Source organism: Talpa europaea, assembly GCF_964194135.1.
Source record: "Talpa europaea genome assembly, chromosome: 2".
NCBI lineage: Eukaryota > Metazoa > Chordata > Mammalia > Eulipotyphla > Talpidae > Talpa > Talpa europaea.
In genome coordinates, this window is record NC_140068.1 from 48,926,077 (window position 1) to 48,946,306 (window position 20,230).

Here is a 20,230-nt window from a genome sequence, read left to right on the forward strand (position 1 = left end):
TGTTGGCTGGTGCAGGAAACATATAATAGGCAGTGCAACTGGAAAGAAGGATGAGGAGTTTTGATTGAATTACAAAGCTAATATAAGATGCTTTAAGATTTGTGATCAATGATATGATTGGAACCATGATTTCAGGAAGATACTGTGTTAATTATATTATTAACTTTACCAGCATTACTTTAGGTAAGTCACATTGATGTTTGGAGCCCTGAGACTGAAATCCTTTTTTTCTACTCTTAGGTACTATTTGAATTCTCTGACAAAAACGCAGGTTACTTTCATATTTTATTAGCGAAAATATCAGTTATGAGCCATTAATGCCTTAATGGCATAATGAAGGGTGGCTAATTTTCTTCCTCTTACTTTGTAAGGAATTTATTTCTGACTTCTTTTAAACTTCAGGGTTTTTAAATATCTTATAGCATGACTAAATTGACTTTTAAACTTTATGCTTATGTCCATCCTTGATGGTAGTCAGTGTTCGTAAATGAAAACTATTTAAATCTACTTTTTACCATCTCAGACTTACAGTACAAATTGGAAAGAAAGTTAACTCTCCAGTTGTTTTAGGGCTCCAAAAATCTGTAACTTAGGTATTTTTTTTAAAGATTTTATTTATGCATACAAGAGCTGGGGCACAGGCCAGAGATACGGGGGTCGGGGGGAGGGAAGGATTCACCAGAGACAGAGTGGAAAACAGAACAGGCAGACTGACTGAAATACACTGCTAAGAGGAGCAGTGGGCGAGACAGGAGAGGTCTGCCTTGCCATGTGGGTTGCTTCCTGGCTGTCCGGGGATTGAACTCATGCTGCAGAGGCTGTGGATTGCTTCATAGTGTGGTGCTTAACCCCTTCCGCTACCAGGGAGGCCCTTAGGTATTGTTTACACATTATTTTGGCTTATTGGACTAGCTCATAGAGTTAGTTTTTAAAGTTTGGTGTTTTTTTTTTTTTCATATTTTTTTTTTTTAAGATTTATTTTTATTTATTTATTTTTAACAAGCACTGGGCACAGTCAGAAGCACGGGAGGGTGAGAGAATTCACCAGAGCCAGAGCGGGGGAGAGCAGAACAGGCAGAAGGACCGAAGTACACTGCTGAGGGGAGCAGCGGGCGGCAGGAGAGGTCTGCGCGCCATGTGGGTCCCTCCTTCGGTGGCCTGGAGCAGCCGGGGATCGAACCGGCGCTGCAGAGGCTGCGGGCAGCTTCGCAACCCAGTGCTCAACCACTGCGCCACCGGGGAGGCCCTTTTGAAGTTTGGTTTTAATTAAGTTTTAACTAATCCCTCTAGTTATATTTAGAAAGAGAAAGTGTTATTTGGTAGTTTCTATATTTATATATAGAAAAATGCTGATAATGGTTTATTTTTTAATAAATTCTTTGGAAATTTGAGGATGAGGTTAAAGGAATTCTTCTGTTCCTAAATTGGCTATCATTAATAGTATGTTTTCACTCTTGGATTATTCAAAAGAATGTTAGTAGTTTTTTGTTTTTTATTTTTTTTGTTTGTTTTTTATTTTTTTAACAGTGATTTAAACTATGATTCAGCTGAGCTAACATGTTTTGTTGGTTTTTGTTTTTGGTTTTTTTTTTTGTTTGTTTGTTTTGTTTTTTGTCTTTGAATAGTTGGAATGGATAATGGGATAGAAGCAATCGAAAGTGCAGCTGCATTTCTCTTCAAGACATTTCACTTGACGGACTGTGTTGGCCACAAGGAGACAAAGGCTATCAAACAGATGTTTGGTCCTTTTCCTTCATCATCTGCCACTGCTGCTTGTAATGCTACTAATAGAATTACTTCTCGTTTTCATCAAGACACTATTACTGCTCTTGTCCAGATGACTGAAGAAGAATATGGTGGTGAGAGAGTTTTCTTTGGTAAAAACTTAGTATTTTCATTTGACATGCATGATTTGGACCACTTTGATGAACTGCCAATAAATGGTGAATCCCAGAAAACTATCAGCCTAGATTACAAGAAGTTTCTGAGTGAACATTTTCAGGAGCATTCTACCCCAGATCTTAAGCCTGTGGAAAAAACAAATGACTCCTTTTTGTGGAGTGAAGTTGAAAAGTACTTAAATGCAACGTTAAATGAAATGGCTGAAGCAACAAGAATAGAAGATCTTTGCTGTACTTTATATGATATGCTTGCTTCTGTTAAAAGTGGTGATGAACTTCAGAATGAGGTATTGTCGAAGTTACTGAAATTTTATATTGTGAACTGTAGTAATAAATTAACCTTTTAAAACATGAATCTTTGGCGAAGAAAGTATTAATTTAATATTGTGCAATAGTAGTCAAATAGAAGGCTTATATACTTTTCCATTAGGTAGTTACAGGAGGATTGAGTGTAATTGACTAGTAGAAGAGACAGAGGGCAATAATTAGGGTGTCTTCTTCTCCTGGTTAGTGGAACAGTCCTGGTTAAATATGTTGTTACATGTTAATAATTAGTAGATCTGTTTCCCCAAAAAGTGTATATGTTTGAATGACATTCTGGTTACTCTAATAATATTTATACAGCATTTTATATTTCTAAAGTTTCTTTGATGAAAATATAGTAAACTTGAAAATAATAGAAATATTTTACTAATATGTGCTTATTATCATTGAATACATAGCAGTTTCCCTATTATGAAATTAGTAAGCTGAAATTTGTAAATATTGAACTAATGGAAAATTTATTTTCTGAGTTAGCCATAAAACTATTCTTTTTACTTTTTAATATGTAGAGTGAAGTTTCTATTCCTTAGTTCCTTGCCACAGTTTTAAGTATGTAGTGGAATCTTATTTTTGAACAGAGAATGTTTTTTAGTTCTCAAGATTTTTTCATAATCTGCCATAATCATTTGGCCTTTGTAAGGTCAAACTGAATTTAAGCATCATTCCATTCATCATATATTTATTGCATAGTTACATATATGAAGTGCAGTCTAGTTACTGGTCATAAAAGAATGAGTAAGTATAGCAACCTTGCTGTCAGGGAATTAATGTTTAATAGGAGGAGACATGTCAATAAGTAAATATACCCAAATTTCGCAGGTATTTAAATATACAGAGAAATTGAGGCACCAAAAAATCATTTAATAGTGCTGTAGAGGAGTTACTATGGTAGAAAAATGTATTCATAGTGGAGCTTTAATCTTGAGCCAAGTCTTAAAATAAAATTAACAAGAGAGGTTTTAGTTTGAAATGTGGAGAAAAGTAATCCTAGTGACAATAGTAAGAATGCTAATGGTTGCGTTTGAGTGCCCTGTATGAATATGGCATTGTTTTAAATCTTTTATGTGTATCACTTTATTTAATCCTTATAGAAATGCTTTGAGATCCCTATTATTACATTAAAAGCCCATTAAAAACCCTGAACACTGAAAAGTGTCTGGGACACTTTTCTTCTTCCATATGTGATTTAAAAAAAAAAATAAGTCTACTAAACCAAATATAAAAAAACCTAGTAAAAATACATTTTACCCTTGTAACTAAGTAGATGTTATTTTCAAGCTTCAAAATCTCAAAAAAAAAAAAAATATTCAAAAATGTTTTCTCATTTTTGGTACTTTAAGGAAATTTTTGTTGGCTATACTGAGTTTTGGTCACTGGAGGTATTTTACAAAGACATTAGGAAATTTGCCCACAGTTACAGAATAAATAGTAGATCCAGGATTTAAATTCATATATTCTGACTTTACTGTGACTACTTTCTTTGCTAGGAAGTAGTTCTGTACATTTACCCATACCTGGTGCTTTGAAACCTCAAGCATTTCAAATATATTGAGTAATCATTGATACTTACTTCTAATTCAAGATTTCTTTAGAAACAATCTCTTTCCTTTTAGAGAGTTCCAAATAAAGAACTGACTGAGTGAAATTAAGAGAAGAGATAAAACCTTGAGAATACTGATAAAAATGAGTCTTAATATTTCTGTAGGAAATTAGTTACATTTAAAGTTTTTCTATGTTCTTGTGTGGGTGTTGAAATAATAAAAGTGCCCTGCACACTTAAGTTTCTTAAGTTACTATCTTTTCCTTTCCTGCTTTGTACTTCTAAATTACTGTCTTTTAAGGGCTTTTCTTGTTTGAGCCTCTGACTCCTAATAATTCTTCTATGAAGGATATAGTCATTATAATTAAGCCTTAGAATTTGATTGGGCTAGAGAATTTTCAGGAGTTTTTATATTTGTGAGATTTATTTTCCTTTAAAGGTATTTAAACTTAAAATAAATAAATTTAGTATGGTTGAACCAAAAGTAAGATTTGAACATTCCAGTGCTATTTTATTAATCAGGACCCATCCATTATTGATACAGACATCTCCCTCATGTCAGTGCTTCATAACTAGAATGGTAGCAATAAATTTCATACTATTGGGATCATTTAGTTAATGAACTTTCAACAGAAATGTTCTCCCTAGAAAATAACAGTATCAGTAATAGCAACACTATCATGTTTTGAGTGCCTATTCTGTGCAAACCTGTACTTTGTTTCTTCATAGTCCAGTAGGGTGTAGAGGTGGAGTCGTCTGCATAAAGGTGAAAAGTACTTGAAACTCAGTTGTTTCTTGACATCACAAAGTCAGACAGTGGTAGGAATTCTGGGACATTTTTTCCCCTTAGCTTAAGTCCTCTATCCAGCAGGCCATCAGCCTTTCAGGGCTTTAACTGACAAGGCTGTTTGTAAGAGTGTCTTTTCTTGTAAAGCCAGAAAACAGGTCAAAATTTGTTCCTGTTTACTTTAACCTGTTGTTGCCAATGGGCAAGATACTATGCACTTATGAAGCTCTGTTCCCTAATTGGCAAAATGTTTGCTGCACAGTGTTGCTGTGAGGCTTCATAATATAATGTATATGAAGTACTTAACATAATGTTTCATAAAGTGTAGGCTCTCAAATTTTAGTGACTGCCTTCCACATTAATGAGCTTCACATATTTGTACATATCACATTTTATTAGTTTTATACCTTATAGATCAGTAAATAATTTTTAAGTATGTCATATAATAGATATTTCAAATAATTAATAAAGACTAGATCTCAATTCAGAGAATTATTATTTTGGCTATTCTGTTTTGCTTCCTTAACTCTCACTATTCTAAAGAAAACCCTTTGAATTCAGTTTTTTGAAGTCAGTTTTGATTTTAATATTATTTGGTAAAATAGAAAAGGAATTAATGAGAATATTAGTAATATACTGGAGATGTATTGAATTATGCATATCTCTTGGTATAATATCAGTAGTGCATGTTATTTGCAGAATTTTAATGCCGGTATAATTATTGCTGTGTAGTTAATGTGTAATCAGTTCTTAGAAAAAGTGAATTGTGAGTTGCATTGATATGGTTGTCGTTTGTTTTTGTGTAGATGGGGCTCATTCTTTATAGCATTTATGATTTGATATTTGCTGTTAGCATTCTCTCTTGGCTCTGTACGGATATTGTTATTTGACCCATGCAAGTTCACCTCTGAACCTAAACCTGCTCCATGAGTAATTTGGTTAAGATTTTCTTCTCAGAAAAGAGTATTTTTTTAATGTATTTTACTGTGAATGAGTCCAGTATCCTTTGAAATTTTTATGTAATTAACTTGACAATTCTGAAACATTTTGTTCTCAGAAATCCTTTACACTCTTAGAAATTAGTGGGGAGCACAGAGGGCTTTTCTTTATGTTGGTTACTAATGTTTTATTGATTTATATTGTATTAGAAATTAAAACAATTTTAATATAGTAAATTAATTAGTGTTTATGAGACATTTTAACCACACTAAATATTACAGTCATGTAAGTAAATCTATTACATTAATACTAATAATAAGTGAATTATGTTATTATGGTTAACATATTTGTGAAAAGAGCTTTTATGAGAGTGGCTTTGTATTACATTTTCTCAAATCATTTCAATTTCTAATTTATTAGAAGACAGCTCTATTTTCATATGTGCTGATTTCATGTGATACTACACATCATGCAGCCTCTCACTTTTTACATGTCAAAAGATGAGAATGAAAGAGGCAAATAATATTTTAGTATTTTTGTGAAAATAATTTTGACCTTATGGACTTTTTGAAAGTATCTTGGAGAGTTCAGACCATATTTTAAGAACCACTGATTTAATGTATATACTACAGTTTGGTTAGGAGATTATAGTGATTTTTCATACCCAGAATAGAATATTTAAAATATTGTTGCATTGAATGATTAACATTAAGGCTTTGTGAAAAGGTTCTCCTCTTAGATGTTGTACATTTTTTTGGTAGTGTTAGTGTTGCTGAACAACACCAACATCAGCCAGGTTGGAATTAAAAAAGTGACCTTTCAGCTATGATGATCAAATACATGTTGCTCTTTCTATGGACTTCTACCAAATAATCAGAAACAGCCCTTTTCCTGCCTTCAAGTCTGAATAGAGTGCTGCCTTTGGTAAAATTAAACTTTATAAGAGAATGTTTAGAATCATAGAATTTGCCCACCCTATGTATTTGTGTGTCTAACATTCTGTCCAAATAGTGATACCCATATAATGAGGTCCACTTAGTCTAATGGTGAATTCTTTTTTTCCAAAAGGCACCCTATTCTATTCTTGAGTTGCTTTCTTCTAACTTCTGTGGCTGATCTGATGATACTCATTTTGTCTGCCATTTAGTCCTGTTTACAAAGTCTTAGATATCTCATTTACATAGCTTTATTTTAGACTTGTGACTATATTTTCTCTTAATTTTTTTTAAAGATTTATTTATTCATGCATACAAGAACTGGGGTACAGGCCAGATGTGCGGGGGGGGTGAGAGGATTTACCAGAGATAGAGCGAGGAGCAGAACAGGCAGATTGACCCAAATACACTGCTGAGGGGAGCAGCGGGCGGAGCAGCGGGCATGACAAGAGAGGTCTGCCATGCCATGTGGGAATCTCCCTGGCTGACCAGGATCGAACTGGTGCTGCAGAGGCTGTGGACAGCTTCACAGCATTGCACTCAACTGCCTGCGCCACCAGGGGAGGTCCATTTCTCATCATTTTTTTAAGTGCAAACTCTCCTCAGTTTTTCTGTCATTATTAGTCCATTATCAACACAATTTCAATACAGTTGTCCAGTGCCCCATAAAGCTAACATATAGAATGTACTGACATTTACAATACTCATCATCCTCTTATCTTCAACGATACCAAACTTTCAGATGCTTTGCCATCTAAGATAATCTCACAGGAATAGGAATTATGACAATTTTGGCATGATTTTTCTTGGGGAATTGTGGTCCTTTTCTGTTGCATTGCCATTTGTTAATATTAAGTTTATAGTTAAGTAGTTTCACAATCAAGCATTTTTAGTTCTTCTTTTTAATTAGGGAATTTTGCCTTCAGCTGGCACTTTGTTTTCTGTCATTATTTGTCATAGATTGTGGTTATTCTGAGATAAGTCTAAGTGAACTTTGGGATAGGATGCATCAGGGTCTGAATATCTAAATTTATTTGAAGAGACCAGGTCATTCCTTACTACTTTTTCCCTTACCATAGTAACATTCAATACTTGTGGTTATTTATTCTGATCTTTCCTATTTTTAGCTAACATTCTCTGTAGGAGATTCAGGCAAAGTGAGAATGGATTGCTTTTCCTTTCTTCCCCAAGGGAAGAACATATCCTGGTTTTACATATCCTTGCTTCAGATATTGATAACAGGACTCTTTTTGGTATTTCTCCCATTTTTATATACATAGATATTTAGATATTTAACCTTACAGACACTGTTATTATTGGTTTTAAAAACATATGTAGCAGTGCATTTATTTTTATTTTGTTTTTGCTTGCATTTTTTCTCTCATGTCCCTCTTATTTTTTGTTTATGACAACAGTGTAACCATAGTATTTTATTAGAACCTCATTAACTTTTTCCCTTTTTTTCAGGATTGTGATGGAAATTTCAGTTTTTTATATCATTACAATTTTTTTTTTTTTTTTTTTTTTGGTGGGACCCTCGCCGGTGGCCAGGGATCGAACTGGTGCATTACAATTTTTAATGCCACCCATTTTAATACATCTTTTATTTTTTCTAATTTTAAAAAATACATAAATGTAGAATATTTAGACTACCTTTATACATTCAATATAGGAACTAAGTCATCTATAACCTCCTTACTATATAGCTGTAGTTATTATACATATTTTAATGCTTATATTTTTTTAATATACCTTTAAAATAGGCAATTCAGTATATATATGTAATTTTGAACCTCCTCTTTTGTTAACATTTCTATGCTTATTTTCGTGATAGTATTCTATAACAACTTTAATGACTGCAGAGTATTGCATTTATCTTCTTAGTTTATTAGCTTGATGATACTATGAGAAAGGCAATTCCTGAGACATAATTGAACCTCCCATCTTTTTTTGGAAACTCTTATTTTTAGTCTCTCTGATTCTGGGTAGAATGTTATTTGGATTAGATGTATCTTTTCTTTTTGTTTAATTTGTGGGTATATATTGCATACTTTATTGCATACTTTAAAGGGGTTTAACCATTTTCTTCCAAGGTTCTTGTTACTTTCACATTGTCTACCCTTTAGGTAATTCATCCCATTTTTACTTTATAAGTGGTGAAATGAGTCTTTATGAGGAAGACTAAAGAATTGTTAGTTCTACTTCAGGCTGAATGTAACATTTATAAAGTGTTGAGATATTTGAAATACATCACCTGTTGTAACAGGACTCTTAAATTTTATAGTCTGTATTCAGAAACCACTAGCCATATCTTGTATTTATTCTTGTATGTTTCTTTTGTCATTGAGAAAGCACTGGCCATATTTTTTTATTTATTCTGGTCGTATGTTTCTTTTGTCATCATCTTTAACTCACACTGTTAGAATGACAGAATGATAATATAGATATATAGATATGTAGAATGATAATATAGGTATAAGTTCACATACTTGTAACTAAAATACTGTTAATTCCAGATGGAAAGTTCTGATTTAATAGCAGTATTTGTAAAAAATAAATTCAATTTGCACCAACCCTGGGAACTCCAAATTGAAACAGTTAAGAGCATGGACTGTAAAGTTGGACACATGTATACATACTAGCTCTATTGCTCATAAACTCTTTGACTTTTGCCAAATTAGCTCTCTGAGCAGCAGTTTTCTTGTTATGTGGAGAAAGTGATAGACTTAGCCTATCGTTTGGCTTTGAATATAAGTACCTTTTGAAGAACTTAGAATTATGCCCTAGTGGTGGGAAGTATTCCATATGTATTGGCCAGTGTAAATAGTTACATAGCTAGAAAGCAATGAAATTTTATCGTTAAAAAAGTACAGTGCTGTATACTTGGATGATGATGATTCAGTTCATTTTGTGTTGTTCAGGCTGCTTGTGGCTGCCACATTTTAAAGGAGCTATTAATCCCTCAGAAGGTATATAGTGGGTGGTAATCAAGTCAGTGAAGGAGGTAGAATAATGCCTGATGATGAACACTTAAAAAATTGTACTTGGTTATCTTTTTTAAAGAAAACATTGGTGGGATATGAGAATGAGAATAATATTTGAAGGACTGCATGTGTAAGACAGTTGGTCCAACAGTATAATTAGGACATAAGGGTAGAATGTCATGATGACATAGCTCAGGCAAACTTTTTTAATTTTTGCATTCCTTTAAATATAATGAACTTTTTTGGCAAATAATGAGATCTTTTATTGAAGATGCAGACATATAAGCTGAATGACTGCTGGAATTTGTAGTGTTGAATTTAAATGACTTGGGAGATATTTTTGTATCCCAATAGGTTTTAAGGTCATATATCATCTTTTTTATAGATATGGGAGGAAGATATTATTAATATATTAATTGAAATTCACAAGGAGGATGTAAAAATACTTGGCTATTTCCTATTTGTTGCAATAATACATTCCAAACTATTATCTTCTTCATTGGAATGGTTGCTCAAGGAGGGAAGACATTTTGCCAACTTTTATACTTTGTCTTATCCTCTTCTCTTTAACACTCTTCATTTAATTCTCTTCTGAATGTCAGATGTTCTTAGATTTGGGGAGACAAAAGGTGTGATTATTAGTATAGAAATTGCTATTAAGTATTCATTTAAATATTTGAAGTTTAATACATTAAATTTGTTCAGCTCTATATGCATGTGCACATATATACTATGATGACTGAACTTGTTTTCTGTAAGTCAATTAAAATTAGAACATTTTCTAAGAATCGAGGAAGATGTCTATTTGTCAAGTACCTGATAATGTAAACTTTTTTAATATACAGTGGTTCTTAGCTTTCACCTTACTACACATCTAATTAATTATATTATGTGGGGAATAAATAGTGTTCACATTCCAAGTAGTTTAATTAACTTGTAAGTCACCTTGGGTTTAGCTTTGTTAAATTGTTGTGTTAGATTAAGTGCCTGTAGATAATGAACATTAGTTATTCTAAAAGTATAATTTATCTAATTCTCTGAAATGCAACAATAATATGCATAGCACATTTTTCTTGAGAGAAAAATAAATGCTAAAAAAATGGTGTCCTAATTTTTAGTTATTTTCCTATGTTATTTAAGATTTTATTTTAGAACATATAGTTAATCATTTTTATGCTATAAACCAGGCTAAGAATAATTAATACATTATAAATAACATCTCTATTTTATGTGATTAATACTCAGTTCCATGTGGACTGTTCGAAACTATTTTTTCAGTTAGCTTTTAACATTTTCTTTTCTTATACTTTATTATTGTTAGTTTTCTGTATTTACATCTTTTTCATTTCACCTGAAAATCTAAAATTGCTTATTATCTGAAACATACAAATTCCCTAAGCTGAATGTAGTTTTTCTTTGCATAGTATGCTTACTATAGTGTATAATGTATGCCATTTGCTAAATATAGAAGTGTAGATATAACTCTTGATTTATAAAATGCAGTCTCAGTAATTAAATTAATTACATGTATTTTCTTCAGTTTAATTTATGCTATTTAGAATGCCTCCTCTTTTTCTTGAGGTTTTTTTTTTTGGATAGGCATTGATGCATTATGTCTTTGATCCTCCTACTATATTTAGAATCCCATTGTGAGTAGGGAATTTTAAATTAACCCATTTTAATACCTAAAGTTACTCTGTAGTGTAGCTTCATGAAATAAATCTCTGAAACTTTTCCCCCTGTTTTCCAAGAAGTATATAAAAAAGAGGTTAGTTATCTCGTTGTGAAAGTTTGATACTAAACTGTCTGGCCTGGTATCTTTTTGGAGGGCAGATTTTAATTACTAGTACAAATTTTCATTCAGATTTTCTGTTTCTTCTTAAATCAGGTTTGACAATTATATTTTCCTGTGTAATTGGCTGCTTGATCTGAGTACTCAAACTTTTCACTATAAAGTTATTCATAATGCCCAATTATTAAAAAATTTATTTACACTAGCCTATAGTTATGTTGCCCCTTTCTTTCTCTGCCTTCTCCCCACCCTCATTTTTGTTAGAGGACTGTTCTTCCCCCCCTTTGCCCCAGAGAACCAGATTTTGACTTTGTTGCTCTTTACTTTTTTCATGTTTTAGCTTTCATTCATATTGTATGTATTAGTTTTAATAAATAAGATACCAGTCAGTTTTCCAATATTTAGATATACAAGCACTTTGGACAAGCCTTCTAGTTATTTCCAGTTATGCTCATGTTGATTTGAGCTTCTCCCCTCTACGGTCTGCCTATCTTAGATTCCTGAAGTATCTCTAACCCCAAGTCTCATTTTAATAGTTCCTTTCAGCCCGTTTCTCACATCCTGCTTCAGCTGAGCCTGTTGTGAGTTCCCATATTGTATGGAATAGTTAGCATCTAGGTTATACCGTAGGATCCAAACTCCTGGCCTTACTGTCCAGAACTGGAGCCTACCTGTCACTTTAGTCCTCTGCAGTGCCTTGCTATTTTTTCGTTCACTTTCTTTCTTTTTTTTTTTTTTGGCATGTTTTATTTATTTATTTATTTGTTTGTTTGTTTTGTTTTGTTTTGTTTTTTATATATGCACTGGGTACAGTCAGAAGCGCGGGAGGGTGAGAGAACCTACCAGAGCCAGAGCGGGGAGCAGAGCAGGCAGAAGGACTGAAGTACACTGCTGAGGGGAGCAGCAGGCAGCGGGAGGTCTGCGCGCCATGTGGGACCCTCCTCCGGTGGCCGGGGAGCAGCCGGGGATCGAACCGGCGCCACAGAGGCTGCGGGCAGCTTCACAACCCAGCGCTCAACCACTGCGCCACCGGGGAGGCCCTTTTTCGTTCACTTTCTGGTCCAGGGAGATATTTGTCTTGTTTTTAAATTTGAGGTGTCCTTTAAAGTTTTTTCTCTTTTTCTGTTTTACCAGAAGTGCATTCAAGTATTAATTTTTGCAATCTTTTTTTCCTTCATCTTAATTTCTTTTCTTTTTTTTTTTTTTAAGATTTATTTACTTATTTATACAAGCACTGGGTACAGTCAGAAGCATGGGAGAGTGAGAGAAATCACCAGAGCCAGAGCAGGGAGCAGAACAGGCAGACTGACGAAGTACACTGCTGAGGGGAGCAGTAGGCAGCAGGAGAGGTCTGCGCGCCATGTGGGACCCTTGCCGGTGGCTGGGGATCGAACCAGCGCTGCAGAGGCTGTTGGCAGCTTCGCAGCCCAGCGCTCAACTGCTGCGCAACCAGGGAGGCCCTTCATCTTAATTTCTAATGCTTATTCTTTCAGACACATTCTTCCTTTTCCATTTAAAGCTTGAAAGGCAAAGCTTTATTTTTTTCTAAGAAATTTGAAAGTAAAATATATTTTAGTGGTTTTTTTAAGAAAAGTTACTATTTTTATAGAATCATATCTTTTATTGTGACAAACTGTTATTCTTTAAAAACATTCTAAAACTTATAAATAGTAGAATAACTAAATTCAGTACAATGTATATGCCAGTAATACTCTTAACAATCAGTGACCAGTGAGCACTTACGTATTCTTTTTACTTAGGAAATTACTGTTGAAATCTTAAGTATGTTTAAGGTAATGAGAAATGTTGTTGTTTTAATAATAACTCAATTATAGCTTTTACAATTATTTTGATGATCCTGAAAAAAAGAACCTAAACCAGAGACTTATTTTTATTCATATTGTTTTTAAGCCATATTTATATTTTGTTTTATTTTTCTACTTTCATCCCTTTCTCTACTTCTGTGTGAATACTAGATCTCCTAGTTTAGTTGCTTGTGCTTTTTATATATCAACTAATACCTAGAAAAAGTGATGTGTGATAATATTCTTGGGGATTGAATTTCTGTGTAGAAGTTTAGTAACTTTCAAATTCCCCAAATAGAAAGATTCCCTGATAAATACTATTATTTTTATTGTCTGTGCCAGTAAGGAAGGAAGCTAAACATTACTGCTTATGCTCTACCATGAATATAGTAAATAATGTTAAATACAAATATTATTTAATACAAATATTAAAATGTATATGAGGAGGTACAAGTATTGCTTTCTATAGAAAATGTTCATTTTCTTTTAATATATAAAGAAATAGACTTACTTGAAAAATAATTCCTCATCCACTTATTCTAATTTTTAAAATCTGGGCTTTTAATTTCTATGTGTGATCTGCTCTTTCTTTTCCTGACTAGTTTAGTTCAAAATGTCATGTTTCTTTTACTTGGAAAGAATATAATGGATACCCTTTATTTATTGCCTCTTCATCCCTCGTAACTATTTACAGTTAAATTATAGGCTGAAGAATTTTCTTACCTCAAATGATTAAATTGTGAAAACATTTTATTGCTGTTATAGAATATTATTAAAATTGCTAAAATAATTTATTCAATGATAAATTTTTTACAAAATGGTGTATGTCAGCATGAGTTCCATGTGGTTAAATTGTGTTTGATTGAAAAAATGAATTTTTATTTCAAAATAAGATTCACTAGAGGAAATAAAATTTAAATTGTTTAATCAGTGATTCTGTATTATTAGTTATCAGCTAATTTTTCTACATGATAGGGGATTCTTTTGTTGTTGTTGTTGTTCCTGGTGTTCATCCCAAATGTGGTGATGTGTAAAAGTCCTTTTTACTTAAGTAAATGATGATTTGTGTACTTAGAAAAAAAGTAAAAAAAAAAAGGTCATCAGAATCTGGTTTGTGTTATTTAAAAATAAAACCTTTTCTGATTAAGTAATGTATGTTTGTTATTACATAAAGTTGGAAAAGACAAAAAAAACAAGGAAATGAAAGTGGTACTCCTTCAGCATTTTTCTGTATAGGACTTGTTTGTGTATTTTACAAATGTGATAATACATATAAAGAGCATAATTTAATTAAATAAAGATCAGAAATAATTTTGAAAATTTGGAAACAAACAAGATATTCTTCACTAGGGAACTGGATAAACAAACTGGTATATCTATGTAATGGACTCTTATACCATGATAAAAGTATGTGAACCATCTCAAGCCACAGAAAAACTTGGAAGAAACCTTAAATAAATGCTGAGTGAAAGGATCCAGTCTAAAAGGACTATGCTATATGATTCCAAATATATGACATTCTAAAAAAGGTGAAAAACTCTGGAAATAGTCAACAAAGATCAATGGTTGCCATGGTTTTGGATGGAAAGAGAGACAAGGATGTATTGTTGGAACACAGCATTTTTAGGGCAGTGAATCTATTCTATATGATAGTGTAATAGTGGTTATGTGTCATTAAAATCATTATTCATTTCCCAAACCCAGTAGAAATTATAACATAAAAAATGAATTCCAATATAAAATTGTGAGCTTTAAAAAAATCTAGTGTGGTAGTCAATGATACAACTAGACATAAATTATCTGTGTAAACATTCTAGATCTCAGAAAAGAATTTTGTAGTAGAATTAAAATACCTTATAGACCATGCTGTCTTTTTTGTGATGACTGAAATATTTTCATTGTTCTCCAACACAGTAGCCACTAGCCACATGTGACTGTTAATGCTTGAAGGGTGACTAATGTGTGTGAGAAATTGTATCTTGAATTTTGTTTAATTGTATTTACTTATACTATTAATAGCCTTGTGTGGCTAGTGATTAAAATTTGAAGACAAACAAGATAGAGAAATGTCAGCTGCTGATTAATACAGAGATTGAGTTAATATTTGATTGATGGGGGTTTGATTGGTCTCTCTTGAAAGAGTTTTTTTGGAACTCTAGGTTTATATTTTACTTTAATGAGTTCTTTAATATTAAATAGATTGAAATCGAATGAAACTGATGAATCTTTTATAAATATTGAAATTTTATTTTTTAAAGTCTATTTTAGTGATTTAACATTTTATTTGTTCAACATTTTTTTTTACTAACCTGTTAAACTGACCATAATTGTGTTTTATTTGGAAATAATGTTTTTTTTTCTCTAAATCTTTGAATTAACCCATAATCCAAGCATGATTGTGATATTTATTCTGTGGTTTCACAAACCCCCAGCATATCTCTGCATACCTCAATTTGAGAACAAATTTACAGTTCATATAGAGGCCCATGGAATCTCTCGCTTTCAACCAGCTTTCATTATATTTGTAGTATGGTTCTCCATGTCAGATTATTTACAAGCTTCTGTTACTTTATCTACTAAGGAATACTTTAATAGGTCATAGTGGCTATAACAACATCTACCAGGTAAAGGATGCTACCTCTCTACCCATCATGTCTTTAAATATCATATCCTTAAATTACAGTTGAGATAGTGAAACCTGTCTTTTCATTGCCTGAGAACTGCATTCTTTTTTAAACTCTGTAATTGATGTCTACTTCTGTACCCAGAGCTAACTTTTCCTCTCTCTGTTTTCAGCTTGATAGCTTCTGGAAGTTGTGTAAGTGCATAGAACAGTGATCCAGACAGCTGTACTTCTACAAACAATCACTGTCAGTGCCAAATTAGTTTGTAGTGCAAATCTTGAATGAGAACTGCACCTGCTCTCAGTGTAGATGAAAATGGCAAATGTTGGGGAAAGCATAATTTTGGGATTATTTTAAATCTGATGGCAGCTGATCTCAGAATTCTTCCGGGGATTTTTTTTATCTTGGAGTAATGGAAGCCCTTCTATTCAGAGCCAAACAGCCCACTTACCTCTTTTGCTAGATCTTAGGTGTAGTATTCTTAAGAAATAATTTTTATATTGTGATTGCTGTCTAAGATGTTGCATTAAAACTTATCTCCCAAATATACTGGTGGTATCCTAAAATTATGTTTTGGACTAAAAAGTTCTGATCAGAATATCTGACTTATGTACAAACATTTTAGATTCAGTAACCTGGAGTAGCTAAAGTTAACTTGTGTTACAGTTAGATCTGCTAGATAAATTTTCTTATCCAAGGAATGGCTTTAAGAATTTGAGTTAATTTAAGAATTAACACATTCTTTGAGAATTTATAGGATACAAAGGACACTTCTTGTTGTATGCAGAAAACATTCCTATTACAGTTTGTTTGGAGTGTGGATTTTTACATTTTCTGATTTTTTTTTAGATATTTTTAATTTTTAAATTTTTTTTTACATCATTGTTCATTTTTAAACAATATTTACTTCCCCCCACCCCCTCAGGTGTAGTCCCAATAGAGTTTCCTTCACCAGTGCACCCGTGCGGCACCATCACCTCAGTCCCCTATGCTCCTCCCTCCTTCCCTCTGATCCCTCTCCCTCCTCCTCCCCTGCAGGATGTCTCTGATTTATAATTGTCTGTTTTTGCTTTGTTGTGTTTTATACTGTTATTTTTTTTACACTGATATATTATTTGTTTCTACTATATTCCTGCTATCAATGAAACCATCCAATATTTTTCCTTTTCCTTTTGGCTTATTTCACTACATAGTTCACCCATTTAAAATGTATAAATCAGTGATTTTCTTAGCATGCAAATACGTGCAACCATTACTACAGTCAATTTTGGAGCATATTCTTCACTTTTCTTAAAAGAAATCCTAAACCTTTAGCTATCATACTCCTTTCCCTCTGCAGCTGGTATGGTTTATATTACCAAATTTAGTATCTCTTAAGTGAAATTACATGTCAGTTTCAGTATCAAAAAAATAATTTTCTGGAAAATATCAGAGACTAGCACAGTATAATGAAAAATGCTTTAGGTTTGAATTCAGATATAGGTCAGTCAAATCTCAACTCTACTACTGGTTGTGTACCGTTGGGCAATTTATATAAATTTTGTAATGTTTAATTTTCTCGTAAGTCCAGAAAAAAATGATGATACAGTACTTCATTTTGAAAATATTGTTTAGCGAATTTGATTAGGTTGAATCAGTAAAGTGCTTATCATAGTACCTGGTGTACTATAAGTGTTCAGAAAATAATGACTGGTATATTTACAATGGAAAGGAAGGAATCATTAATAATTTACTTTGTTTCTCTCATTGGTGTTATATGTGGATAATGTTATCAAAATAATCAGCAAAAAAGAAAATATTTAATGTCTCATGTATACTTTACATAAATTCCCACTTTTAATACTAGTTTTATTGATATGGATTCTCTGAGAACAGTTAGAATTTTGTTAATTAAATTCTTTACATACAAAAAGCAGTACATTTCTCAACAGGAAAAAATATATATATCCTTGAACCATATTTGAGCAAATCTAAAAGCTTTCTGTATCAATTATTTTGTACAGTTTTGTAATTGAAAATCTCTGAATCCTTAGCTGGTTCTCAGACTATGAAATCAACTTAATCCTTGGCAGCTACTCTGCAAAGGAGAGTGGGATGTGCAATGGGAACTTTCTATAAAGTTGCATAAAGCTGTTACAGTACCATGTTTTAAATTTCAGATTTATTACACATTTAAAACATAGTGTTTTTTTAAATTCTAAAATGATAGCCGTTATGCAGTAAGTTGTAAAAAACCAAACCAACCTCCGGACTTGATTTTGATAAAAGGAAAATTAATTTTAGAATTTCATTTGGTTATACCATGAAAAACCAAGTGTAAGAATTTGTTATTCTGTTATTTAGACTATTATATAATATAAAATGAAAATTATTTTAAAAGATTGAATCTTGCGGGCCTCCCTGGTGGCGCAGCAGTTGAGCGCTCGGCCGCCAGCGAGGGTCCCACACAAAAAAAAAAAAAAAAAAAGAAAAAAAGATTGAATCTAGCACTTTGAATTATATAATTGTAGTTAGCCTTTATAAAGCTGAAAATTTCTTAGCAATATAAAGTTCTGTTTCTAATGTTACTATGTTTTAATTTTTTTCTAAGTACTTTTCAGGTACTTAGTTTGGGTAGTATTTTGACCTCACATTTCTGTTAAATAGTGTTAATAATTTGAAAATAATGAACTTTGAGGTAACAAGCTGTTTTTATTTTTCTCCTCCTATAAGCTGTTTGAACTGCTAGGACCTGATGGATTTGAACTTATTGAGAAGCTCCTCCAGAACAGAATTACAATTGTGGATAAATTTCTTAATTCTTCAAATGATCATAAGTTCCAGGCTCTTCATGGTAAGAAAGTATTCAGTGCTAATTCTAATTTTATGGAGAGATTCATTGGTTAGTGAATATTTTTTTTAATATACTATTGATATATTAAAGATTAAGACCTTTGGTCTTATCACATAGTTTACTGATACCATTCTTTTAAGTGAATTCTAAATATGGCAGATTATGAAGTAAATATAAAGGAGCTAAAATAAGATGTGGCAGAGATTCTATTTATGTTTGGGTATTGCATTTTATTTTATTGTAGATTTGAATAGGAAAATTCTTTTTAAAACAATACATATAGTACTTGTTTTTTTGTATTTTGTTTGCTTCGCTTCTTTATATTCCCCACATGATGAAATCATACAGTATTTTTCTCCTCACTTACTTCTCTTAGCATAATTGCCTCAAGTTTCATCCATTTTGTCACAAATGGCAAGACTGCATTGCTTTTATAGCTGACTAGTGTTCGTGTGTGTATATATATTCATATGTGTGTGTGTGTGTGTGTGTGTGTGTGTATACCACATTTTCTTCATCTGTTCATTCAGCCATAGACATTTAGGTTGTTTGTGTATCTTGGCTATTGTGAATAGGCCTACAATGAACAAATTGGTGTATATATATCTTATCAAATATGTTTTCATATTTTTTCGATAAATACCCAGGAGTGTAATTACTGAATTATGTAGTAGATATATTTTTAATTTTTTTTTTTTTAGGAACCTCCATACTGTTTTCCCACTAACAGTATACAAGAGTTCTCTTCTTCACATCCTCTCCAGCATTTCTTTTTCTACTCTTTTCATAATTGCCATTTTATCAGATGTGAGACAGTATCTCATTGTGGTTTTATTTGAATTTCCATAATGATAAATGCTGATAAACATCTTAGCTATTTGTATTTCTTCTTTGGTGAAATTCCTGTTTAGAGCCTTTGTCCATTTTTTAATAAGGTTATTTGTTTTTTGTTGCTGAGTTGTATATGTTGTTTTTATATATTAGACATTAACCTAAAGATTTGGTTTGTATTCTCTCCCATACAGTAGGCTTGTTTTTCATTTTAATGATGCTTTCTTTTACTTGTGCAGAAGCTTTTTAGTTTGATGCAATCCCATTGGTTTATTTTTGCTTATGTTTCCCTTGTCACTGGAGTAGAATCCGTAAAGTGATCATTATGATCAATGTTAAGAAACTTATCTATGTTTTCTTTTACGTATTTTATAGTTTCATATCATATATTCAAGTCTTTAATACATTTTTCTTTCTTTTGTATATGGTATTGAATATGCCCTTTTTAAAAAAAGATATGAGAGCATTTTACTATGTTAACTTTTGGTGAGAAGAAAAATGATTTTAGTGAAGATTAAGTCACATCTGAAATTTATAAAATAATGTTTCTTATATTTGTTTTATAGACAATTGCAAAAAAATTTTAGGAGAAAATGCTAAGCCTAATTATGGTTGTCAAGTCACTATTCAGTCTGAACAAGAAAAACAGTTAATGAAACAATATCGCCGTGAAGAAAAAAGAATTGCCAGACGAGAAAAAAAGATTGGAGAAGATGGAGAAGTTTCTGAAGGACTGACTTGCTTTGACCCAAAGGAACTGCGGATACAAAGGTAATAAAAATCAGAAGCTGAATAATGCATGTGTTTTTGTTTGTATCATTATTTTTTACTTTAGTTTTAGCAACTTAGATGAATTTTACTTACAGTTATTTTCTTACAAGAATAGAATTTTGTTGTATGAAACTAATTTTCTGGGATAAGGAAGCAGTGATCTG

The 20,230-nt window shown here is 32.2% G+C and overlaps 1 protein-coding gene across 1 annotated transcript in view; it reads left to right on the forward strand.

The window, feature by feature from the left end:
- ASCC3 (activating signal cointegrator 1 complex subunit 3) overlaps window positions 1-20,230 on the forward strand; it is a gene marked incomplete at its 5' end in the record, with an annotated part of 257,934 nt that overhangs the window by 18,560 nt on the left and 219,144 nt on the right. The window contains 3 exons of the mRNA XM_084227788.1: window positions 1,626-2,188; window positions 18,344-18,464; window positions 19,862-20,066. Of these exons, the coding sequence (XP_084083914.1) occupies window positions 1,626-2,188; window positions 18,344-18,464; window positions 19,862-20,066 (889 nt within the window). The remainder of the gene's footprint in view (window positions 1-1,625; window positions 2,189-18,343; window positions 18,465-19,861; window positions 20,067-20,230) is intronic.